General features: G+C 38.1%; 1 protein-coding gene across 1 annotated transcript in view; it reads right to left on the reverse strand.

The window, feature by feature from the left end:
* TTC6 (tetratricopeptide repeat domain 6) overlaps positions 1 to 27,184 on the reverse strand; it is a 205,674-nt gene that overhangs the window by 97,624 nt on the left and 80,866 nt on the right. The window contains exons 6-7 of the mRNA XM_049611599.1: positions 25,690 to 25,884; positions 12,497 to 12,638 (exon numbers count right to left, since the gene is read on the reverse strand). Coding sequence (XP_049467556.1) covers positions 12,497 to 12,638; positions 25,690 to 25,884 — 337 coding nt within the window. The remainder of the gene's footprint in view (positions 1 to 12,496; positions 12,639 to 25,689; positions 25,885 to 27,184) is intronic.

Here is a 27,184-nt window from a genome sequence, read left to right on the forward strand (position 1 = left end):
TTTCAAAGAATTAGATTTTGTTGCATTGATTTTCTCTATATTTTCTGTTTTCAATTTTACTGATTTCTGCCCTTTATTATTCCTTCCCTTTGCTTACTTTTTATTTTGCTCCTCTTTTTTTTAGGTTTCTGAGGTAGAAGCTTAAATTATTTATTGAGGGGCACCTGAGTAGCTCAGTCACTTGAGCAGATGACTCTTGGTTTTGACTTGGTCATGATCTTGGGGTTCCCGGGTTCAAGCCCCACATAAAGTTCTCTGCTAACCATGTGGAGCCTGCTTGAGATTCTCTCTCCCCTTCTCTCTCTCTGTTCCTCACCTGCTCATGTATGCTTTCTCTCCATCTCCCTCTCAAAATAAACAAATAAAACTCAAAAATGTTTTAAAATTATTTATTGATACTTTGTCTTTTCTCTTTTTTTTAATTTTTTAAAATGTTTTTATTTATTTTTGCGACAGAGAGAGACAGACCATGAGCAGGGGAGGGGCAGAGGGAGAGGGAGACACAGAATCGGAAGCAGGCTCTAGGCTCTGAGCTGTCAGCACAGAGCCCGATGTGGGGCTCGAACCCGCAGACTGTGAGATCATGACCTGAGCTGAAGTCGGACGCTTAACCGACTCAGCCACACAGGTGCCCCGATACTTTGTCTTTTCTACGGTAAGCATTTAGTGCTATAAATTTCCCTTTCAGCAGTGCTTTAACTGTGTGCCACACATTCTGATATGTTATATGTTCATTGTAATTCTGTTCAATTGATTTTCTATATGGTTTTCTATCTGTTGAGACTTTCTTGTTAAGCCACAGTTACTTATAACTTTATTGTTTAGCTTCTAAGTATTTGGATATTTTTCTGTTATCTTTGTTATTGATATCTAAGTTGATTCCATTATGGATTTGCTCTGTCTTGGTATATGACCTATGGGAACTTGAAAAAAATGTGTATTCTGTTTTTGTTGGGTGTAATCATATATAATTTCAACTAGATTCTATTGGTTAATGGAGTTTTTGAGTTCTTCTACATCCTTGCAGATTTTCTCTCCAAATGTTTTATTAATTACTTACAGAGGGATGTTGAACTCTCCAACTGTAAATGTGTAATATCCCATTTCTCATTCAGTTTTTGCTGCACATATTTTGTAGGTCTGTTCTTTGGTGCACATACTTCTTAAGACTGCCATGTCTTCCTGGTAGGTTGGCACTTTTATCACAGTATAATGCCCCTCTCTGTCTCTGATAACTTCCTTCGCTTGTAAGTCTACTTTTTCTGATATTAATGATATTAATAATAATATTAATAACCTGCTTTTCTTTGATTTATGTTTGCATGCTATACTTTTACCCTTTTGCTTTCAACCTTCCCATATCATCATAACTGAAGTCAGTTACTTGTAGACACTATATACTGAGTCATGTTCTTTTAATCTACTCTACAATCTCTGTCACATAATCAGTGTATTTAGACAATTTACATATAACTTATGGATATAGTCTGCCATTTCATTTTTTTGTTTTGTTTGCTCTATCTGGTATCTTTTGTTTTTCTGTTTCCTTTTTCCTGCCTTCCTATTGCCTGGATATAGTTTTAAATTCCACTTTTATTTATCTATGGTGTTTTTGAGTGTATCTCTTTCTATAGCTTTTTAGTTTTGTTCTAGGAATCACATTATGTAAAAATAACTTATCAAAGTCTACAAATGTCATCATTTTACCAGTTTGAGTAATATGAAACCTTGCCTCCCTTTTTGTCTCCTTACCCTTCCCCATTTATAATATAATTATTTTAAACATTTCCTCTGTATACATTTAATAACACAATTTTTGTTTCAACTGACAAACATAATTTAGAATACTCAAAAGGAGAAGGAAACTAATGCATTTACTCATATTTTTGCTTTAAATGTTTTTGTTCCTTCTAGATACTCCAAGATTCTTCTTTTCATCATTTTTTTCCTATTTAGAGAACTTCCTCTAGTCATTTTTTTAGGGCAAATCTGCCAGCAACAAATTCTCTGTTTCCTTTCGTCTGAAAATGTCTTGATTCCCTTTTATTCCCAAAGGATATTTTCTCCAGATACAGGACTGATTTCTGACTTCAATAGTTTCTGATGAGAAATCCACTGCCATTCAAATTGTTTTTCTCCTATAGGTAACATACTGTCTCTCTCTTGGTTCTTTCAAGGTTTTTTTCTATGTCATTACTTCTCATAAGTTTGAGTATTATGTGACTTAGTACAAATTTCTTTAGATTTTTCCTGCTTGGGGTTTGCTCAGGTTCCTAAATATGTTTGTATTTTTCCAAATTCAGAGTTTTTCAGCCATCATTTCTTCTTACACATTTTCAGTCACCTCTATCTCTTCTTTTTCTTCTCCTTGCAGGACTGCAACAACACAAATGTTAGATCTTTGGTAATATTCCCACAGGTCAAGGGACCTGTTCCCACAAGTCTATTTTTTTCAGTTTATTTCTCTTTGTTGTTCAGACTGGATAAATTCGATTGTTCTATCTTCAACTTCACTGATTCCTGTCTCTGCCACTCTACTTTTGAGCCCATCTACTATGCTTTTTATTTCAGTTACTATGCTTTTAATTCTAAAATGTTTTCTGTTTCTCCCCTCTATTTTCAATTTCTTTCCTAAGACTTCTATTTCCTTTCTCTTTATTTTTATAATTGAGATATAATTGACATATAACATTATATTATTTTCAGGTGTATAATATAATGATTCAATATTTGTATATGTTGCAAAATGATCACCACAATAAGTCAGGTTAACATTCATCACTATATATAGTTACAGAATTTCTTTTCTTATAAAAAGAAACTTTTAAGATCTACTCTCTCAGCAGCTTTCAAATATGCAATACAGTATAATTAAACTATAGTCTTCATGCTGTACATTACATCCCCATGACTTATTTATTTTAAAACTAGTAATTTGTAGCTTTTGATTGCCTTCACCCATTTCACCCACCTCCCCACCCCTCACTTCTGGCAACCACCAATCTGTTCTCTGTATCTATGAGCTTGGTTTTTAGGAGTTTGGCAGGGGGTTAGATTCTATATAGAAGCAAGATCATTTGTCTTTCTCTATATGGTTTATTTCACTTAGCAAAATGCCTTCAAGGTCCATCCACGTTGTCACAAATGGCAAGATTTCATTCTTTTTCATGGTTGAATACTCCTGTGTGTGTGATTGTGTGTGTGTGTGTGTGTGTGTGTGTGTGTGTGTGACATTTTCTTTATCCATTCATCCATCAGTGGACACTTACATTGTTTCCATGTTTTGGCTATTATAAATAGTGTTGCAAGAAACATGGGGGTTGCATGTATCTTTTCAACTTAGTGTTTTAATTTTCTTTGGACAAATGTCTAGAAGTGGGATTGTTGGATCATGTGGTATTCCTATTTTTAATTTTTTAAGGAACCTGTTTTCCACAGTGGCTATACCTACTTACATTCCCACTAACAGAGTACAAGAATTCCCTATTCTCCACATCTTCATCAACACTTGTTATTTCTTGTCCTTTTGATAACAGCCACTCTAAAAGGTGTGAGGTGATATTCATTGTGGTTTTGATTTGCATTTCCCTGGTGATTAGCGATCTTGAGCATCTTTTCATGTAACTGTAGGCCATCTGTATCTTTTCTGGAAAAATCTCTATTCAGATCCTCTGCTCATTTTTTAATTGGATTGTTTTTTTGCCTTTGAGTTGTATGAGTTCTTTATATATTTTGGATATTAACACCTTATCATATATATTATTTGCAAATATATTCTCCCAGTCTGTAAGCTGCCTTTTCATTTTGTTGATAGTTTCCTTTGCTTTGGAGAAGCTTTTTAGTTTGATATACTCTTACTTACTCACTTTTGCTTCTGGTGCCTTTGCTTTTGATGCTAAATCCAAGAATCATTGCCAAGACCAATGTTAAGGAGCTTACCACCTATTTTCTTCGAGGAGTTTTATGGTTTCAGATTTTACACTCAAGTCATTAAACCATTTTTAGTTAAGTTTTGTGTATGGTATAAGATAGTGGTCCAGTTTCATTCTTTTGCATGTGGCTGTCCAATTTTCTCAACATCATTTATTGAAGAGATTGTCCTTTCCCCACTGTATATTCTTGGCTCCTTTGTCATAAATTAATTGACCATGTATGTGTAGATTTATTTCTAGGCTCTCTATTCTGCTCCATTGATCTATGTGTCTGTTTTTATGGAAACACCATATTGTTTTTTGTTTTTGTTTTGTTTTATTTATTATTTTGAGAGAGAGAAAGAGAGAGAGTAGGGGAGAGACAGAGAAAGAGGGAGAAGGAAAGAGAGAGAATCACAAGCAGACTCCACACTGTCAGTGCAGAGCCCTATATGGGGTTCAAATTCATAAACCATGAGATCATGACCTGAGCTGAAGTCCAACGTTTAACCAACTGAGCCATGCAGGCACCCCATTACCATACTGTTTTGATTACTATAACTTTATAATATAGTTTGAAATCAGGAAGCATGCTGTCTCCAGCTTTGTTCTTTCTCAAGATTGCTTTGGCCATTCAGTATCTTTTGTGGTTCCATACATATTTCAGGACTGTTTATTCTATTTCTATGAAAAATGTTATTGACTCTTGATCTTATTTATTTACCCTTTCTGTTTTAGGTGACCCTCCACTGGGCTTCCTCTGATACCATCAAAGTGGGGAAGGGGAGGTGTGGTCATTACTGATACTTGGGGATAGAAGTCCAAGATCCCCATGTGGTTTCAACTGACAACAAGGAGGGGGATCTCTTTAACACTCTGTTAAGATTAAAGTCCCAGCTCCACATGCAGTCTTCTTTGATATGACCCTGGCAGGGGTGGAAGAGTGCCTCATTAACTCTTATCAAGAGTTAAGTTTCAATTTCCCAATAGGCTTTTGATGGTGGGGGGTAGGGCCACTGTTTTTCCTTTGGTGTTTAACTGGAATAGAGCAGTTACTGTCTAAAACTTTTCTGTCTTTCTGGGCTACCCCTTTCCTGGTTCTTTGGCTAAAGAGAGCAGGTTTTTGTTGAGGCTTTTTTTTCCTTTGCCTATCTTTGCTTCTATATTAACAGCTTTTTCAACTCCAAGTCTAGTATATATGAAGCAAAAAAGAAAACCCAAGGAACTAACTCACAGCCATGTCATTTCTTGCATGCCAACATTTCTAATTAATGTGCTTTGTTCTCCATTTTTCTTTTTTTTAATGTTTATTTTTGAGAGAGAGAGAGAGACTGTAAGTGAGGGAGTGAGAGTCAAGAGTTTTCTCCTCTTGACTCACATCTTGCCAAAAGTAGGCTCCAGGCTCCATGCTGTCAGCACTGACACGGGGCTCGATCTCATGAACCATAAGATAATGACCTGAGCAGAAGTCAGATGCTTAACCGACTGAACCCCCCGGGCGCCCCTGTTTTCCACTTTTCAAGACTCTTTTATGTTTGTAACATCCAGCATTTTTAATTGTACTTAGCAGGAAGAATAGGGAAGAGTAAAAATACTTTTTCTCCATCTTCCCCAGAAGTAAAAATCTTGCAACAACTTACAAGAAACTACCACTTGTTGGAGGTTCCGGAAGATGGCTGCGTAGGAGGACGCGGGGCTCACAACGCGTCCTGCCGATCACTTAGACTCCACCTACACCTGTCTAAAGAACCCAGAAAACCGCCAGAGGATTAGCAGAAGGGAGTCTCCGGAGTCAAGCGCAGACGAGAGGCCCACGGAAGAGGGTAGGAAGGGCGGCGAGGCGGTGCGCGCTCCACGGACTGGCGGGAGGGAGCCGGGGCGGAGGGGCGGCTCGCCGGCCAAGCGGAGCCCCCGAGTCTGGCTGGCAAAAGCGGAGGGGCCGGACAGACTGTGTTCCGACAGCAAGCGCGACTTAGCGTCTGGGAGGTCAGAAGTTAACAGCTCTGCTCGGAAAGCGGGAAGGCTGGAGGACAAAGGGAGGGAGAGCTGCTGAGCCCCCGGACGGCAGAGCTCAGCTTGGCGGGGAACAAAGGCGCCAGCGCCATCTCCCCCGCCCATCCCCCAGCCAAAATCCCAAAGGGAACCAGTTCCTGCCAGGGAACTTGCTCGCTCCACGCAAACACCCAACTCTGTGCTTCTGCGGAGCCAAACCTCCGGCAGCGGATCTGACTCCCTCCCGCTGCAACAGGGCTCCTCCTGGAGTGGATCACCTAAGGAGAAGCGAGCTAAGCCTGCCCCTCCACCCCCCGTGCACCTTGCCTACCCACCCCAGCTAATACGCCAGATCCCCAGCAACACAAGCCTGGCAGTGTGCAACTAGCCCAGACGGGACACGCCGCCCCACAGTGAATCCCGCCCCTAGGAGAGGGGAAGAGAAGGCACACACCAGTCTGACTGTGGCCCCAGCAGTGGGCTGGGGGCAGACATCGGGTCGGACTGCGGCCCCGCCCACTAACTCCAGTTATACACCACAGCACAGGGGAAGTGCACTGCAGGTCCTCACCACGCAAGGGACTCTCCAAAATGACCAAACGGAAGAATTCCCCTCAGAAGAATCTCCAGGAAATAACAACAGCTAATGAACTGATCAAAAAGGATTTAAATAATATAACAGAAAGTGAATTTAGAATAATAGTCATAAAATTAATCGCTGGGCTTGAAAACAGTATACAGGACAGCAGAGAATCTCTTGCCACAAAGATCGAGGGACTAAGGAACAGTCACGAGGAGTTGAAAAACGCTTTAAACGAAATGCAAAACAAAATGGAATCCACGATGGCTCGGCTTGAAGAGGCAGAGGAGAGAATAGGTGAACTAGAAGATAAAGTTATGGAGAAAGAGGAAGCTGAAAGAAAGAGAGATAAAAAAATCCAGGAGTATGAGGGGAAAATTAGAGAACTAAGTGATACACTAAAAAGAAATAATATACGCATAATTGGTATCCCAGAGGAGGAAGAGAGAGGGAAAGGTGCTGAAGGGGTACTTGAAGAAATTATAGCTGAGAACTTCCCCGAACTGGGGAAGGAAAAAGGCATTGAAATCCAAGAGGCACAGAGAACTCCCTTCAGACGTAACTTGAATCGATCTTCTGCACGACATATCATAGTGAAACTGGCAAAATACAAGGATAAAGAGAAAATTCTGAAAGCAGCAAGGGATAAACGTGCCCTCACTTATAAAGGGAGACCTATAAGACTCGTGACTGATCTCTCCTTTGAAACTTGGCAGGCCAGAAAGGCTTGGCACGATATCTACAGTGTGCTAAACAGAAAAAATATGCAGCCGAGAATCCTTTATCCAGCAAGTCTGTCATTTAGAATAGAAGGAGAGATAAAGGTCTTCCCAAACAAACAAAAACTGAAGGAATTTGTCACCACGAAACCAGCCCTACAAGAGATCCTAAGGGGGATCCTGTGAGACAAAGTACCAGAGACATCACTACAAGCATAAAACATACAGACATCACAATGACTCTAAACCCATATCTTTCTATAATAACACTGAATGTAAATGGATTAAATGCGCCAACTAAAAGACATAGGGTATCAGAATGGATAAAAAAACAAGACCCATCTATTTGCTGTCTACAAGAGACTCATTTTAGATCGGAGGACACCTTTAGATTGAGAGTGAGGGGATGGAGAACTATTTATCATGCTCCTGGAAGCCAAAAGAAAGCTGGAGTAGCCATACTTATATCAGACAAACTAGACTTTAAATTAAAGGCTGTAACAAGAGATGAAGAAGGGCATTATATAATAATCACAGGGTCTATCCACCAGGAAGAGCTAACTATTATAAATGTCTATGCGCCAAATACCCGAGCCCCCAGATATATAAAACAATTACTCATAAACATAAGCAACCTTATTGATAAGAATGTGGTCATTGCAGGGGACTTTAACACCCCACTTACAGAAATGGATAGATCATCTAGACACACAGTCAATAAAGAAACAAGGGCCCTGAATGATACATTGGATCAGATGGACTTGACAGATATATTTAGAACTCTGCATCCCAAAGCAACAGAATATACTTTCTTCTCGAGTGCACATGGAACATTCTCCAAGATAGATCATATACTGGGTCACAAAACAGCCCTTCATAAGTTTACAAGAATTGAAATTATACCATGCATACTTTCAGACCACAATGCTATGAAGCTTGAAATCAACCACAGGAAAAAGTCTGGAAAACCTCCAAAAGCATGGAGGTTAAAGAACACCCTACTAACGAATGAGTGGGTCAACCAGGCAATTAGAGAAGAAATTAAAATATACATGGAAACAAACGAAAATGAAAATACAACAATCCAAACGCTTTGGGATGCAGTGAAGGCAGTCCTGAGAGGAAAATACATTGCAATCCAGGCCTATCTCAAGAAACAAGAAAAATCCCAAATACAAAATCTAACAGCACACCTAAAGGAAATAGAAGCAGAACAGCAAAGGCAGCCTAAACCCAGCAGAAGAAGAGAAATAATAAAGATCAGAGCAGAAATAAACAATATAGAATCTAAAAAAACTGTAGAGCAGATCAACGAAACCAAGAGTTGGTTTTTTGAAAAAATAAACAAAATTGACAAACCTCTAGCCAGGCTTCTCAAAAAGAAAAGGGAGATGACCCAAATAGATAAAATCATGAATGAAAATGGAATGATTACAACCAATCCCTCAGAGATACAAACAATTATCAGGGAATACTATGAAAAATTATATGCCAGCAAATTGGACAACCTGGAAGAAATGGACAAATTTCTAAACACCCACACTCTGCCAAAACTCAATCAGGAGGAAATAGAAAGCTTGAACAGACCCATAACCAGCGAAGAAATTGAATCGGTTATCAAAAATCTCCCAACAAATAAGAGTCCAGGACCAGATGGCTTCCCAGGGGAGTTCTACCAGACATTTAAAGCAGAGATAATACCTATCCTTCTCAAGCTATTCCAAGAAATAGAAAGGGAAGGAAAACTTCCAGACTCATTCTATGAAGCCAGTATTACTTTGATTCCTAAACCAGACAGAGACCCAGTAAAAAAAGAGAACTACAGGCCAATATCCCTGATGAATATGGATGCAAAAATTCTTAATAAGATACTAGCAAATCGAATTCAACAGCATATAAAAAGAATTATTCACCATGATCAAGTGGGATTCATTCCTGGGATGCAGGGCTGGTTCAACATTCGCAAATCGATCAACGTGATACATCACATTAACAAAAAAAAAGAGAAGAACCATATGATCCTGTCAATCGATGCAGAAAAGGCCTTTGACAAAATCCAGCACCCTTTCTTAATAAAAACCCTTGAGAAAGTCGGGATAGAAGGAACATACTTAAAGATCATAAAGGCCATTTATGAAAAGCCCACAGCTAACATCATCCTCAACGGGGAAAAACTGAGAGCTTTTTCCCTGAGATCAGGAACACGACAGGGATGCCCACTGTCACCGCTGTTGTTCAATATAGTGCTGGAAGTTCTAGCATCAGCAATCAGACAACAAAAGGAAATCAAAGGCATCAAAATTGGCAAAGATGAAGTCAAGCTTTCGCTTTTTGCAGATGACATGATATTATACATGGAAAATCCGATAGACTCCACCAAAAGTCTGCTAGAACTGATACATGAATTCAGCAAAGTTGCAGGATACAAAATCAATGTGCAGAAATCAGTTGCATTCTTATACACTAACAATGAAGCAACAGAAAGACAAATGAAGAAACTGATCCCATTCACAATTGCACCAAGAAGCATAAAATACCTAGGAATAAATCTAACCAAAGATGTAAAAGATCTGTATGCTGAAAACTATAGAAAGCTTATGCAGGTAATTGAAGAAGATATAAAGAAATGGAAAGACATTCCCTGCTCATGGATTGGAAGAATAAATATTGTCAAAATGTCAATACTACCCAAAGCTATCTACACATTCAATGCAATCCCAATCAAAATTGCACCAGCATTCTTCTCGAAACTAGAACAAGCAATCCTAAAATTCATATGGAACCACAAAAGGCCCCGAATAGCCAAAGTAATTTTGAAGAAGAAGACCAAAGCAGGAGGCATCACAATCCCAGACTTTAGCCTCTACTACAAAGCTGTCATCATCAAGTCAGCATCGTATTGGCATAAAAACAGACACATAGACCAATGGAATAGAATAGAAACCCCAGAACTAGACCCACAAACGTATGGCCAACTCATCTTTGACAAAGCAGGAAAGAACATCCAATGGAAAAAAGACAGTCTCTTTAACAAATGGTGCTGGGAGAACTGGACAGCAACATGCAGAAGGTTGAAACTAGACCACTTTCTCACACCATTCACAAAAATAAACTCAAAATGGATAAAGGACCTGAATGTGAGACAGGAAACCATCAAAACCTTAGAGGAGAAAGCAGGTAAAGACCTCTCTGACCTCAGCCGTAGCAATCTCTTACTCGGCACATCCCCAAAGGCAAGGGAATTAAAAGCAAAAATGAATTACTGGGACCTTATGAAGATAAAAAGCTTCTGCACAGCAAAGGAAACAACCAACAAAACTAAAAGGCAACCAACGGAATGGGAAAAGATATTTGCAAATGACACATCGGACAAAGGGCTAGTATCCAAAATCTATAAAGAGCTCATCAAACTCCACACCCGAAAAACAAATAACCCAGTGAAGAAATGGGCAGAAAACATGAATAGACACTTCTCTAAAGAAGACATCCGGGTGGCCAACAGGCACATGAAAAGATGTTCAACGTCGCTCCTTATCAGGGAAATACAAATCAAAACCACACTCAGATATCACCTCACGCCAGTCAGAGTGGCCAAAATGAAGAAATCAGGAGACTATAGATGCTGGAGAGGATGTGGAGAAACAGGAACCCTCTTGCACTGTTGGTGGGAATGCAAATTGGTGCAGCCGCTCTGGAAAGCAGTGTGGAGGTTCCTCAGAAAATTAAAAATAGACCTACCCTATGACCCAGCAATAGCACTGCTAGGAATTTATCCAAGGGATACAGGAGTACTGATGCATAGGGGCACCTGTACCCCAATGTTTATAGCGGCACTCTCAACAATAGCCAAATTATGGAAAGAGCCTAAATGTCCATCAACTGATGAATGGATAAAGAAATTGTGGTTTATATACACAATGGAATACTACGTGGCAATGAGAAAAAATGAAATATGGCCTTTTGTAGCAACATGGATGGAACTGGAGAGTGTGATGCTAAGTGAAATAAGCCATACAGAGAAAGACAGATACCATATGGTTTCACTCTTATGTGGATCCTGAGAAACATAACAGAAACCCATGGGGGAGGGGAAGGAAAAAAAAAAAAAAAAGAAAGAAAGAGGTTAGAGTGGGAGAGAGCCAAAGCATAAGAGACTGTTAAAAACTGAGAACAAATTGAGGGTTGATGGGGGGTGGGAGGGAGGGCAGGGTGGGAGGGAGGGCAGGGGGGTGATGGGTATTGAGGAGGGCACCTTTTGGGATGAGCACTGGGTGTTGTATGGAAACCAATTTGACAGTAAATTTCATATATTAAAAAATAAAAAATAAAAAAAAAAATAAAAAAAAAAAAGAAACTACCACTTGTTAAGTTTTGGCATATTAACAAAGGAAAATATCCATTATTATGTTAAAAGTATGTTAAAGTAATATTTTCCAACTACCTATCTGTGTGAGACCAGAATTTTCCTCATATATTTCAACCAAAACAACCTACCACAAAATTGAATGCAGAAGCAGTCATGAGAATCCAGCCATCTTCCAGCAAGCTACACATTAAAGATTGCAAAACATGTAAGCCAACCCTAGTTTTCTCATTAAAACTTTGTTTTCAAAAATATAATTATTTTTCATAAAAATGCATTTTATGTTAACATATTACTTTATTAGTGTTATTTTTTTAATGTTTATTCATTTTTGAGAGACAGAATGCAAGTGGGGGAGGAGCAGAGAAAGAAATACACAGAATCAGAAGCAAGCTCCAGGCTCTGAGCTGTCAGCACAGAGCTGACGTGGGGCTCAAACTCATGAACTGTGAGATCATGACCTGAGCCGAAGTCGGACAGTTAACCAACTGAGCCACCCAAGTGCCCTATTAGTGTTATTTTTAATAAATAAAAAATAAACATTTAGCATTTTCTCAGTTCTAATTCCCAACATTTGTTGTTTGTTTTTTGTTTTTTAAGTTTATTTATTTTTGAGAGAGAGAGAGAGAGCGAGCAAGGGAGGGGCATGGGAGGGGGCGGACACAGAGGATCCGAAGTGGGCTCTGCACTGACAGCCCAATGTGGGGCTGGAACTCATGAACTGTGGGATCATGGCCTGAGCTGAAGTTGGACACTGAACCGACTGAGCCACCCAGGTGCCCCAATTCCCAACAACTGTAAATATCAATAGATATAACCTACATAAATAATTATTGAGGTCCTCAAAAATTCTTAAGATTACAAAAAGGGTCCTGAAACCAAAAGGTTCAAGAGCTGTGAGGTAGAGAAAAGTATTAAGGTAAGCTCTTACTTCCTCTCCCAAGAGTTGTAGGTGTGGTTTCTGAGCACGCTGTCTAGTTCCTTGTGCCAAATCAGGTAGTATCACTGGTGGTGTTGGAAGGATGGCAACATATTCTTGATTATCACCCACAACAGGATTTCCTTGCAATATTCTACAGTATGATAAAAAACAATACATTGGTTTGTTAAGTCACTGATGAGACTCATTTCATACCTCTGCTGAAATAAACACACCGACATTTGATATCTATAATAAGCAGAAATTGTGCAGAAGTCAGACAGTCTGAAATGGGAAATAATTCAAAATAATTTTTCTGTGGTTCTGCATACATTTCAATAGTAACCTTCATGATGGTTTTACTATATTAGAATAACAAATTCATCCTGTAAAAGTCTGATTACAAAAGAGGTAAAAAGGTCTCTACCTTCTGACGGCTAACCTGCTCCCCACTCAAAGCCCACAGGAAATGGTCTCATTTCTTAGAGTGAAGTAAAGTGTCAGCCCAAGAAGAACTGCCTTCTCACATTAAAGTTTTCTCCTCTTGACTCACATCTTGCCAAGATGAACAAAAAATCTATGGCATTTATCTTCCTTTCTAGGCTACAAACTATATATATATATAAATTATATAAAATTATACAAAAAATATAAACAAAAATTATAACACAAAAAATTATAATATAAAAATTACAAACAAAAGTCTTAATTAAGCCAAAGACATAAGCTAAATGAAAATTTGAAGGCAAGATGTGTCATTAATGACTAATTTATGAACTGCTTTAAAATACATTAATTTTGTATTAAATTTGGTATTAATTTGTACTAATTTTTATAATTACTGTAAAAGAATTATAAAAGGAGTATAAAATGAGCCTGCACAGACTATAGCTATATCAATTTCACACGGAAGCCAGTGTTCCACTTTTTGATATACCCTTATGTGAATAGGCAATCACTTTATGAGTCATCAAATGTGAAGACTAAAAGTTCACAAACCACCCAACTCACTTTAGTTACTTAATAATATGCTGAAACCTTCATATTCTATCATACCAGCTCTTAAAAAAAACAGGTCCACCCAAAGTTAGGCTCATGGAAATAGGGCTTGCCAAAGTAGAGTCATGGAGAAAAGCCTCCTATCCCAACTAGTCAAATATTTGAATTCAAAGAGAAGATAAAGTTCAACTGCCAATATGGTGAATATGGTAGACGGCCACTCAACACCCAATTATCCTCCTTCTAATGTGCTTTCCTGAACTACTGAGGATGAAGTAAAAGTCTCTTGCAGCCAGTGTCCTAGATGTGAGTTAGGATCCACTAATGAGATGCACTCAGCATACAATTTGGAAAGCAGAAGGTTCTGATGTTTTTGTTAGCAAACAGTCATGGCAACATCGAGTTCTACTGTAGCAGTGTTTCAGTTAATAGTAGTCCTTTTGTAGGTTGCTTTTCTTTTTTTGGGGGGGGGGAGGGGCAGTGAGCAGCAAGCATATCAAACAGACATACTGTGGTTTCAGAGTCTAAAGCTGTAACAATAGAAGCCACCAGATCCCTGAATCACAGCTAGGGTGGTATGTTGCCAGTACTGGCTTCCAGATTTACTACCTTCCTGACTATGCTAGAAGCAGCAGCTTCCTTGGCAGCCATTTAAGCATGCTGTGTGTCATCTCTGGAAACCCTCCCTGCCTACAGCCCACTTTCCCAATCTTTCCATTGGTTTTATAAGCATCAAATTCCCATTACTAACTCCCTCTTTGCCTAAAATAGCTAAAAATATTTCTGTTTTCGTCAACTGAATCCTGAATGGTATGTATTGGAAAAACAAAGAACAGGGTGAAGTCTACTGGCTGCAATAGTGAGCCTAGAGACTACATATATCGAAGTCAGTAAAGTATTTCTGAGATCATGAAGGACAGGCATGACATAAGAAGCTACCTTGAGGCACTGCTGTATTTTTATCTAGCTCTAAGCCAAAACCAAGGTAGTACGAGTAATTCCCAACTTACTGTCTTTTCACATTCCAAATGTACACTAATGAAGCTGACACTGTGGTTGGTGGGAAGAAAAATGAAAGAAGTCATTGGAGTGCATAGTGTTGGTAGACATGTATAGAGGACCTTAGTGAAAGGCTACCCAAGATTAGCAAGTGTTCCTACAGGACAAAGAGTAATCAATTACTTTGAAAATTTTCTCCAGACTTTCCCTTCTTCCTTCTTTATATCCAGAGAGAAGAGCTAATCCTTTCTAGAGTTCATTCTCCCGTTTGGAAAACACCATTTCGGATTGAAAATCTCTTCATACCCAATCTCTCCATCACTCCCAGCAGTAATCACTGGTTCTGCTCCTTCTTCCATGGTGTCTCTCCTGTCCACTGCATTTTCTCTCATCTGAGTCCTACGATATCATCTTTGCTGGTCCCTTACCTCTAGACCTTCCCTCCTCCAATTCATACTACATACCCTGCCAGAGATGTCATCACTCACCCCCTTTCCAAATACTTTAATGACTATATACACTGTATAAACCCAAGCTCCCAGGCTTTGCATTTAGGGTCCTCCACAGTCTGGATACCATCTACTTGCCAATCCTACTGCCCTCCCCTAACTCCTGGCCCAACCTACATTCACTATGTAGAAGGTGCCTGAGGTGCTAAGATTACTTAGGGACAATAGAGAAGAGAGGCAAACCAGATTACAATACAGTATGGCTATGAAAATAATGAAAAGAAGGCTTGCAGATTGCAGCTCCCTCATGAAACGTTTATAAATCCCCCTCTGCCCAGTAAAAATTCATCTTTGCTTCCCTAGTTTTTCTGCTGCATTTGATCGGATCTTTCATTGTAGAATATGCTATTTTTTATTCTATGTATTTTTTTCACAGTAGACATAGACTGGTTTGAAGAGAAAACTGATTCTTATTCATTTCCTATCTTCTGTGATGCAAATGTAGTACATACTGAATACATATTGTATTTTGGCTCAGCAAGAAAAGTCTCACAGCCTCTGTGAGTTCCCTGTCCCAGGCTCTATCCCAGGGAACTGAGAATCACAGGTCAGCATGATGTATTGCAGTGGTTCTCAAAGTGTGTTCCCTAACGCAGCATCATTAAAATCACATACAAACTTGCTAGAAAATGCAAATTCTTGGCTGCCCATTATACCTAATGAATCAGAATCTCAGGGTAGGACTCAGTCATCTGTTTTAACCAGCCCTGCAGATGATTCTGATATACACTGAAAACCAGTGATGTACTACAATCTTTCCTAAAACAGCCTGATTCTAAGAATATCCTGGGAGCTTGTCAAAACTATAGCTTCCCAGATACCTCCTCTAGAGATTCTAATTCACATGTGGGGTAGGTCACTTCTCCTTCCTAGGTCTCAGTTTCTCCATCTATCTATAGCAACAGTGATCAGGTCTTTCAGGGTCTAATGCTTAGAAATAATATATGTGAGAAATGTCACATTGTACATGTTCAATTATTAAGTAATTAGTAAGTGGGTGATATTCAATTATTATTGCTATTATCATTGAGGATATTAAATGAAGGAAACATGCCCACCTCTCTCAGAGTGAGTTAAGTTTCTTTACTTGTCCCCCATGGGCCAGAGATATAACATATATTTCTTATTGTAGGTTGCTATCAAAGAAGTTTAGAAAACATTTGCTCTAACCTGTGAACACTTTTTAAAAATCTCTGCATACATATTCTACGAGTCACATAAAAGAGAACATGAGCTCTATCCTATGAAGCATAAAGAAGGGTTCTCCCTCCAGCACTCTCCCCTCTTCTTGGATGTGACTCTAACAGAGAAGTTCCCCCGTCACATCTTTGCTTTCCCTTCCTTACTGAACTTAAAATCTTGCTTGTTGGGGTACAAAACCTGTTAAAGGCTTCACAGGATGATGCTCACAGTTGCTTTTATACAACTCAAAGAAGAGGTGTACAGGGATATTTTCAGAGTGCTCATGTGCAAAAGTTGTGTCACAAAAATACAGGCAATAGAGTATTATATTCCACACAACATTTTTAAAGTACTTGTCACAAGCCACTGAATTGATTTCACAACTCCATATTAGGTCACAATCTACAATTTAGAAAATAGTAACTTACAAAGAATGTTATTTGAAAAGCAAACTCCTAGATCTAGAAAAGACTTTAAGAGTTCATCTTCTTGAAGATTACAAATAATTTTCTTTACTATAGTCTTCAAAATATGTAGCAGAGGTAATGAACACTTTGAACACTTTTTAAAAATTGAGGGAACCATAATCTTAATAAAATGATAAATCTAAAGGAGAATAAGAGTATAACTATGTAGATTTTATTTTTTTATAAAATATGATTAGGGAAGTGGGGGATTTTATTTTTAATCATTGTAACTTCATTGTTACATGCAAACAGTGACATCTGGTGGAATGATATTGCTTTGCTTTAAAAAATTTCAGCTTTCACATATTGACAGTTATGAAATCAGATAAATGTCCAAGTAATTCCTGTTTTTATATATCTATATAAAATAAAAAATACACTAATCTAATAGCTTATTAAACTTTTATAGTGCATAGTAAAATGACTTCTGTCATTCCAATCTGTATTTTTTAAATATGCTGAAGTCTTCCTTAGGTATAAGGGGTATTTGTTAAAAATGGATACAATGGAAATCTAACGGAGGTTACTATTGATTCTACTTCTAACAACTGTGATTTGGACTGCAAAATTTACCCTCAGTTTCCTCATCCATAAATATGAGAAGGTTAGGCTAAAAGAAGGATAAGATCCTCTTATGGCTCTAAAACATGTACTTTTGTGACATATGCCCATCTAGACCTCAGACAGGGATTAAGTCTTATGTGCTTTGGCATAATATCTTGGGTCACTGCCTGGAGTATGTACCAAGGAACAAGCTAAGTAAGGTATGCGGGTAGGGCCAGGATTAGATTTAACCATTGAGGAATGGAAGACAATGCAGGAGATGGGGAAGAGTGGGGGAAAGTCAGTTCCAGATACCCACGGTGGAAAGTAACATACAGCAGAAGATAAAACAGAATATTCCAAATGTAGTTTGACAGACCACAGGTGGTGGTGCACTAGAAGTAGTATCAGAAAGTTCTAGCAAGGGATGATGGCTCATTCTGGTGGGGAGAAACCAGTAATGGGGAAAACAAAACCAGGCGGTATTCAGTGCAAGCCACAAGTAAATAAGTAATTAATATCAGGGAAGTCTACCATATTTAGCAAGGTCCCAGCCCTGGCCTAGTGCTCAGAAACAAGATTTCAGTTCTTAAGAGGGAACAAGCACTATAAGAACTTCCACCCCAAGAGAAGCAGAAGCCCTGCTTCCAATACTGGGTCACAATGGATCAAATAACAAAACACAACGGTAAATAAAATATGCATATCTCAAATTATTCGACTAGAGCTCCTCAGATTCTTCCTAGCTTACATCAAAATTGGTTCTGAAAACAAGATGAGAACAAGTATTCAGAATGAAGCATGAAAAGAAAAAAACGAGAGGGTCTTCACAAGTTCACAAAACAGTGGAATATAATGGAAACCACATTTAGAATCAAAGAGATCTAGGTCTGAATCTTAGCTTTTACCAGCCCTATACACATGGACTAGTCACTTACACCTACTTTGAACTACATTTTCTTCACTTGGGAAGAAAATACATAATTTTCCATTTTCATATTCAAATATCAGCAAAATATTTAGAAGATTCAGATAAAATCTTTAAAATGCAAGTGCACTTTATATAGCTGATTTGTCAACTATAGGTAGTAGAGATAGTAAGTCAAAATAATTACCCATGTGCCTGTATTTCAGTTTCAAAGTAAAAATCTTCAAAGGAATATAAATTACGAAAACAACACCCTTAATGTCATTTTTGTAAAATGTATATGTAAGTGCATGCACAGAAAAAAAAGGCCTGGCCTAGAATAATATTTTTAAATTTTTTTATGTTTATTTATTTTTAAGAGAGAGAGAGACAGTGCAAGTGGGGGGAAGGGCAGAGAGAACCAGGGAGACACAGAATCCAAAGCAGGCTCCAGGCTCTGAACGGTCAGCACAGAGCCCAACACAGGGCTTGAACTCATGAACCATGAGATCATGACCTGAGCCGAAGTCGGATCCTTAACTGACTGAGCCACCCAGGCGCCCCTAGAATAATCTTTATCATATAGAATAAACACTGGAAAAGGTCTGCTTCTGGTATAATAGTCTTAACAATCACAGAGAAAATGTGTAAAGGCAAAATTCTCATAACCGAATCTACCCCACCCCCAACACCTTTCAGGATTCTGAATGACTAAATTAGTAATATAAACCTGCATCTTCTGGTGCTCCTACTTAAGATCTAAACATAGTATTCTAGGGACACCTGGGTGGTTCAGTCAGTTAAGCATCCAATTCATGATCTCACAGTCATGGAATTCAGCATGGAACACAGAGCCTGCCTGGGATTTTCTCTCTCTCTCTCTCTCTCTCTCTCTCTCTCTCTCTCTCTCTTTTCTTTCTGCCCCTTCCCTGCTTGGGCTCATGCAAGCACTCTTTCTCTCTCAAAATAAATAAATAAATCTTTAAAAACTTTTAAACTCTATCTTTTTTTTTAAAAAAAGCAATCCATTCCCAAACATGTTCTAGTGACATTATTTAAGGCAAAACTTAAAGTCCTAGAAGCATCCAGGAGGAGTAGAGAAGAAACAGATTACTTGCAAATAAAATAAAAACAGGCTGCTTTCAGATTTTTATCTCATAACATCAGATATCAGATGATACAAACAATAAATACATAGATATATGTCGGCAAATATGACAGATTATAGGAAACAGCAAAGAACTAAAACAAGAGAGAATATACAAAGATGACAAAAATAATACCCAGTATAACTGATAATGGCAATAAATGCATATGGGGTGATCCAACCTGTTATAAGAAAAAATTGATTGGCTTAAAAAATATTCTAGTCTATGCAATCTACAAGCAACACAACTACTAAAGATTAAAAATAAAAGGGCAAACATACACCATATAAATAAAGCAAAAAATAGGACAAAGTGTAGTTTTACTTTTTATGGAATTAGTGTACAATCTATAATGAAAACAAAAGGACTACAGTTAACAATTTCTTGAATTTTCTTCCACACATACACAAAAATGTGTATATAATCACATATCTGTTAATTTACTTCTATCTCCTTTCAGTGCATGGAGCACTACCTCGTTCTTAGTCATGATTGCAATGCATCCCATCACTGGATGCACCATAAAAAAATATTCTATTGATAAGCACCTAAGTTATTTCCAGTTTTTAGTTATTATAAGGACAATGAACATCCTTCTGCATGTATTTTAGTAAATTACAGTCATCAGCATATAGATGACATTTAAAGCCATGGTCTTGGATAAGATCACTTTGGTAAGTATGGGAGAAAAGAGGTGCCAGTATAAGTTTGGGCACCCCAATGTTTTGAAATCAAAAGATAAGAAGACACCAGCAAAGGAGACTTGAGAAGGTATAGCCAAGGAGACAGAAAGAGAACCAGAAAAGAGTGTAGTCCCAAAGGTCAAGAAATTAAAGGGTTTTAAGGAAGAGTTAATGCAACTGTGCCAAATGCTACTAAAAAGTCAAAATGAGGACTGTGATATCTTACAGCAAATCTGATCATGTCCTTCTTCCTCAAAAAACTCTATCAATGGCTTCCCAATACACTGTGAATAAGAATCTCTTCCCCAAAGCCTCATATACATGCCCTCACACACCTACAGAGAATCTGTAAAATCCTACATGATCTGATTCATGCCTTCACTCAACCTCCACTGCATCACTGCTCCTCCCGTTCTCCAATGCTGGACTTCTTTCCAATTCTTAGATGAGTTCCAACTGTCCACAGCTGACTCTCAAACTTCAATATGCCTTCAAATCATCTGCTTTTTTAACAACTTCCCAAGTGATGTTGATTCACTCTCAGGTTGCAATTTAAGTATCAATTCCTCAAACCTCCCAAGATGATCAGGAAATCTTCCAGTTTCCACAGCACCCTGCACCTCTGCATATTAATTATCCCATTCACGATAAGTAATTTACCACCTTTCTTCTCTGCCAATCTGCATATTCCCTGAGGGCAGGGATTATTTCTCTTGTTAGCAGATGCTTCCCTAGGGCCTAACTCTATGCCTGCCACACAGTAGGTACACAAAAAATATATGCTGATTGATTTAAGTGATTAGTCAGGTCCATATTTCTTGACATGGAAAGATAATTACAACACAGTTAAAAAAAATCAGGTCACAAAACGTACATAGCATTATCCCAGTTTTGTTCTATCTTACTTATTTTCATACAGAAAAGTCTGGAATCATGTATTTAAGAATGTAAATAGTATTATCCCTGGATAGCAAGATTTTGAATAATTGTAGGGTTTTTTGCATTTTCTTGCATATTTTTCACATTTACTGAAGTATTGTCTTTTTATTGTTATTTTATAACAACAATAAATAAGAGGAATTATTTTGTTTAATTATTTTGAAAATAAACATTAAATTCTGACACTTAACCTCTGGTTTTCCAATTATTGCAGTTGCCACTATTTTAACATATGGAGCTAACAGTCTGTCCACATTTTTTCAAAATGCGATTAAGAATTTCTTTTGTAACGTGAAGCCAAGTGGAGAGTTAGGTCTGGGATCTATAGCCTAAGCACTGCTTCCCACCAGGAAGCTGGCTGTAAGGTGAACCTGACTTGAGAAGGTCAGCCAATGTTTGTAAGACAGCATTTTTTGCCAACTCTCTCTTTATTGATGCTGGATCAACAAAATACACAAGCAATTTTACATAGACAAGTCAGTAAAATAGGACATAAGTCCATAAATAGACTCAATAACACATTGGAATTTAAGGTATGAGAAGCTGCCATTTCAAAATAGCGAGGAAAGAGGATTTATTGACAATAATGATATTATGCAATTGACTAGTCACTTGGTGGGGGGAGGAATAATGCTTATTCTTCTCATCAAGTTAATTACAGATGGATCAAAGTAAGCTATAAAATGATAGAAGAAAATATGAGAAAATACATTTAAGTGTAAGTGTAGAAAAGCCGTTTCTAAGAATGAAACCAAGACTAGAACGCATAGAGAATGACTGCTAGTTTTTACTACATAAAAATTAAAACTTCTGGAGAGCATAAAACACCATAACAAAGGTAGAAAGCAAACAACAAAGTAAAAGAAAATGTCTACTATATATAACAAATAATTAAAATCTTTAATATAAAAAGATCACTTATAAACCAATAAGGAAGAGATGAATGATGACCCAACAGAATACGAATTGATAATTCTCAAAAGGAGAATAACCAAAAGATATCACCATCATTTAAAGTGAAAAAATATATACTAATAAAAAGATATGTTTCCTCATCAGATTAGAAAAAAAATGAAGCAGATTGACAATTAGTTATTTGATAAGGGTAAAAGGAAATGGACATGATAAGTTGTTGGTAGAGTATAAGTCTGAATAATTTTTCTGGAAAGAAGTCTGGCAATATGCATCAAAAGTTTTAGAGCAAGGGGCATCTGGGTGGCTCAGGTGGTTAAGCATCTGACCAGCTCAAGTCATGATCTCATGGTTCACGAGTTCGAGCCCAGTGTCGGGCTCTGGGCTGACAGTGCGGAGCCTGCTTGGGCTCCTGTCTTGCTCTCTCTCTCTCTGCCCCACAGTGCGGAGCCTGCTTGGAATCCTGTCTTACTCTCTCTCTCTCTCTGCCCCTCCCCCACTTGCGCGGGCTCTCTCTCTCTCTCTCTCTCCCCCAAAAATAAACATTAAAAAAAATTTTTTAAGCAAAAAGTTTAATAACTAATTCCACACTTGAAATCTTCTTACATTGCAGCTTGGTTAAGTTGGTGAATAATATGAAAATATTTAAATGTTCACACACAACCCTGAGTGAAAAATCAGTCTATAGAATGCCGTACATGGTTTAAACACATGCACATACAGGAGATGTTAGAGGGCTATTCACCAAACTGTTAACTTAATCTAAGTGTTTAAACACTTTTAATGATTTACCTTATTTTATTTTATTTTTTTTTTTAATTTTTTTTTTCAACGTTTTTTATTTATTTTTGGGACAGAGAGAGACAGAGCATGAACGGGGGAGGGGCAGAGAGAGAGGGAGACACAGAATCGGAAACAGGCTCCAGGCTCCGAGCCATCAGCCCAGAGCCTGACGCGGGGCTCGAACTCATGGACCGTGAGATCGTGACCTGGCTGAAGTCGGACGCTTAACCGACTGCGCCACCCAGGCGCCCCATGATTTACCTTATTTTAAAACACCAAATCTAAAATTCCATGCTAAGAATTCTAACTAAACAACTATAAACTTCTCTTTAAAATACAGAAACTTTAAAAGCAAAATTATAATTCACATGAAACATTTTTATAGTTCTCAACAAAATTGCTGTTTAGCAAAATAAACATAAGTTTCAGCAATATATTGCTATTTTAAAGAAACTTAAGTATGTACCTATCTAGTCCATTAAAATATTCTTGGTGTTTGCCACAAGTAACAATTACTATATGGAGAATTGGGAAAGCATTAAAATTATATAACCACAAATAGTGTTAGGCTTCATAGTTAACTGTTCATCTCACAGAAAAACCAAAAGCCACCAAATGAAAGGGTATTCATTTTGTGTTTACAATTACCTTTCTTGAGAACACTTATTAGTGCAGAAAAAATTATACATTTCTCTGAACTTGTAGGCTCAGCAGACAGATATATTTTGAAAAGGTTAAGCTATGTTTAGCAAGGTAATCCTCAAGAGATGGATGCCAGAGAATTAAATATTCAGTGCTTAAATTAACTTCTTATTTGGTACTTAGGAACAAATTGCCAAGAATTATCATCCTCAAATAGAACATTTATTGACTCTCTTGGAGAAAGCAAGATCTACTTGAAGAAAAAAAAATTTTAGAATTCCAAAGATCCCAGTATTTTTAACACTTTACATGACTACTAGAAGCTGTGACACCTCAAAATGATGCTTAGCTACAGTGCTAATGGAAATGACTCAAAACAGTGGGTTCATGACTACTAGATTATGGTTATACCTTTATTTTCCACTTTCAGCTTTAGGCTTTCCAAAGACTACACTGCAGAACTGTTATTTTCTACCAGAGAAACTGGAACAGTTTGGTAATTTCCAAAGTTTTTCACATATAATTTGTTTCAAAAATTTCAAAACACTTACCTGATAAAACTAAAAGACAGGTGTTTAAGATTTTGAGTAGCAAATAAATCTCTGAAAAACATTTTTGCCTAACTAGAAAATAAACATGAGAATGGCCCTCTTTTAGGAATTCAAATTGAATTTCATTGTGATTACTGAACACAGGGAAACCAGATGTTTATTTATTTTTAAAAGAGAGAGAGCATGAGCAGGGGAGGGGCAGAGAGAGAGGGAGACAGAGAATTTAAACCAGGCTCTGTGCTTGCTGTCAGCTTAAAACCAGACATGGGGCTGGAACTCATGAACCATGAGATCATGACCTGAGCAGAAGTCGGATGCTCAATGACTGAGCCACCCATGTGCCCTCAGATGATTTTAAAGCTTGAAAGAATGCAGTAAAAGTATTAACAATTATCACTAAAAGTCAAGTTTGAGGAAATGAGCTCAGAATACACCATGAAAAGAGTTGAGAAGTTACTAATAATTCTGTGATAGTTTGTGTAATTAAAATGGTCTTTTGAAATATTCTCACAGGTCTAAAATACTTAAAATATAATACTTAAAATGTCTCTATTTAAATTAACTTAATATTTAATGTTTTGAATATTCTTAAACATGTAGTAGGTGATTTTTCAGGATTCCTACCAGCTCTTATCAAAGGCAAGAGACTTAACAAATATGCATTCTCAATGGGCAGGTGATATCAATCCCAAAGGGGTGAATGTTGGTGCCTGGGGAGGGAGATGATGAAAGCTTACTCTTTTTATGTATATGGCATGTGCGTGTGTGCACACGCGCGTGCGCGCGCACACACACACACACACACACACACACACACACACACACATGACCATGAGATGCACAGTATATCCAGGGTATTAAAATGTAATGGGGAAAGGCAATTGGGAGAGAAAAAGTGAAAAAGCCTTCCTTAAATGGTTGATCATAAAAAATTTTGAGAAAAACTAAGCCACTTAGACACATCTGGATTCTTATCATTATCTAGAGATAAGATCTTTGGCAAGCAAACGGATATTATGGAGCCTAAGCTTCTTCAATAATAAAATGGAAATGATGACTGCTTACAGTTGAAGATTTAAAAAGGAAAGATGCAAAGTACATCACGCAGTACTAGGAATGTGGTTTCTGCTAAACACATGTGAGCTTCCTTCCCTTTTCTCCTCTCTTTTGAGGATGCTATAAATTACATCCTATCCGCAAAAGAACACTCAGATGCCAAAGGAAAATGAGACACACAGAGAAATGGAAGAAACTCCAGAGGCAATGACTTTTGAACATAATCCCTGGACTCAAGTATTCCCAATGATGGTGTGAAATCTAAAAGACTGACTTTGAATCCAAATCTATGATTTTCTTAACTGTGTAAGCCTGGAAGAGTTGCTTGATTTTTATGAACCTCAATTTTCACATCTGTACTCCACAGAGTTGTTATGAAGAACAAATAATATAATGTATGTGACTCTCTTTGGTAACTAGATGCCACTAAACTAAAGCTACCTTATCATGGGCCACGGTTCATGTTAATAATAGTAGGAAATGAAGACACTGTCCTAGACTGTGTACGTGCTGGGAAGGAATGGAAAAGGACAAAACCTGCTCCTCTCTAGTCTCTAAAAACAGAATCGTGTCATCAAAATCTAAACCTCAAAGGTAGAATTTGACAGTTTAAATCTACTTTAAATTTTTTTTTTCAACGTTTTTTATTTATTTTTGGGACAGAGAGAGACAGAGCATGAACGGGGGAGGGGCAGAGAGAGAGGGAGACACAGAATCGGAAACAGGCTCCAGGCTCCGAGCCATCAGCCCAGAGCCTGACGCGGGGCTCAAACTCACAGACCGCGAGATCGTGACCTGGCTGAAGTCGGACGCTTAACCGACTGCGCCACCCAGGCGCCCCTGTTTAAATCTACTTTAAAAGAAAATTACCAGTGGAACTCTTACCTGTCTCTGCACTCTTCATCTGTAGTGTGATCATCTAAGAAAGAGGTTCCCAATATCCCAAGCAAAGTACTGTGACCTTTCTTGTCAGCTGTATGGTACACTCGAGAAGCCAAGTGTAAGTTGACAGGCAGCTCCTGGGCTGGGACAGTGGTGCACAGATCATGGAGGGTAGAAGAGGAGTAGTCTTGAGGAATTCTGCAGCAAAGAAAAGAAAGGGGGCTTCTTTGATCATTTTGTGATCTTTTGATATAAAATACATTGACATTGACAGTTTAGGCTCTAAAAAGGGTCTCTAAATGTATAAGATTTAAAACTATAATAATGATTTATAATGAATTTAATATCACAACTGGGGACCCGATCTTCAAAGTTATATACCCAACTTTCTGCTGAAGATCTCAACCTATAGGACTTACAGATACCTCAGAAACATGTTTAAAAGCAAACTCATTACCATCCCACCCAAATGCCTTCTCTCCCGATTTCTGTAACTCCTTTGGTGACACCATATCCAGCCATCATGCATTACTTCTTTGCTACTCTGCTCAAATGCTAATGTCCCTGAAGAGGTAGAACAAGGTAGTACATTATCCATTAACTAGCATCAATAAACCCAAGTTTATGCAGCATCCCCCTTTCCACTATGCTAGAACTTGCCTCTCTCCTGCCTTTCCAAAGCAGAGAAGAAGGCATGAAGATCTTTCTTAATTTCCATTGTCACTTGCCACCCAATGAACAAACACTAATTGAGCAAGTACCACTACTACTCTATGCTAGGTGATTTACACACATTCTCTCCAACTCCCACAATGAACTTATATGGGAGGTATTATTATCCTTATATTAGAGCAGGCTTATTTTGGAGAGCTCATAAAATTAATGAGTAACTGCTAGGATCTAAGCACAACGCTGCAGACTATAAGACAACTTTTTTCCTATTACTGCCTGTTAATGACCCCTGAGGTAGATGTAGTCCCTATCCAGTTCTACTCCATCCCCAACCCCCTACTAAAATTATACTCTTACATTAACTAAATGATGACCTTTTCATCAAATCAAACCAAATGAACTTTATTTTTTTTAATTTTTTTTTAATTTTTTTTAACGTTTATTTATTTTTGAGACAGAGAGAGACAGAGCATGAACGGGGGAGGGTCAGAGAGAGAGGGAGACACAAAATCTGAAACAGGCTCCAGGCTCTGAGCTGTCAGCACAGAGCCCGACGCGGGGCTCGAACTCACGGACCGCAAGATCATGACCTGAGCCAAAGTCGGACGCTTAACCGACTGAGCCACCCGAGCGCCCCTCAAATGAACTTTAGATCATGTTCTCTATGATCTACAAGACACAGTTGACAATATCGATGACTCTTCCTGAAATGGCTCTTTCTTTGTGAGATTTTTAAAACCTGTGTTATCCCAGCTTTCCATCTACCTCCAAAATTCATCATAATTTGATTTAGTCATTCAATTTTCTTTCTCCATCTTCAAAACTG

The sequence above is a fragment of the Panthera uncia genome (assembly GCF_023721935.1).
Source record: "Panthera uncia isolate 11264 chromosome B3 unlocalized genomic scaffold, Puncia_PCG_1.0 HiC_scaffold_1, whole genome shotgun sequence".
NCBI lineage: Eukaryota > Metazoa > Chordata > Mammalia > Carnivora > Felidae > Panthera > Panthera uncia.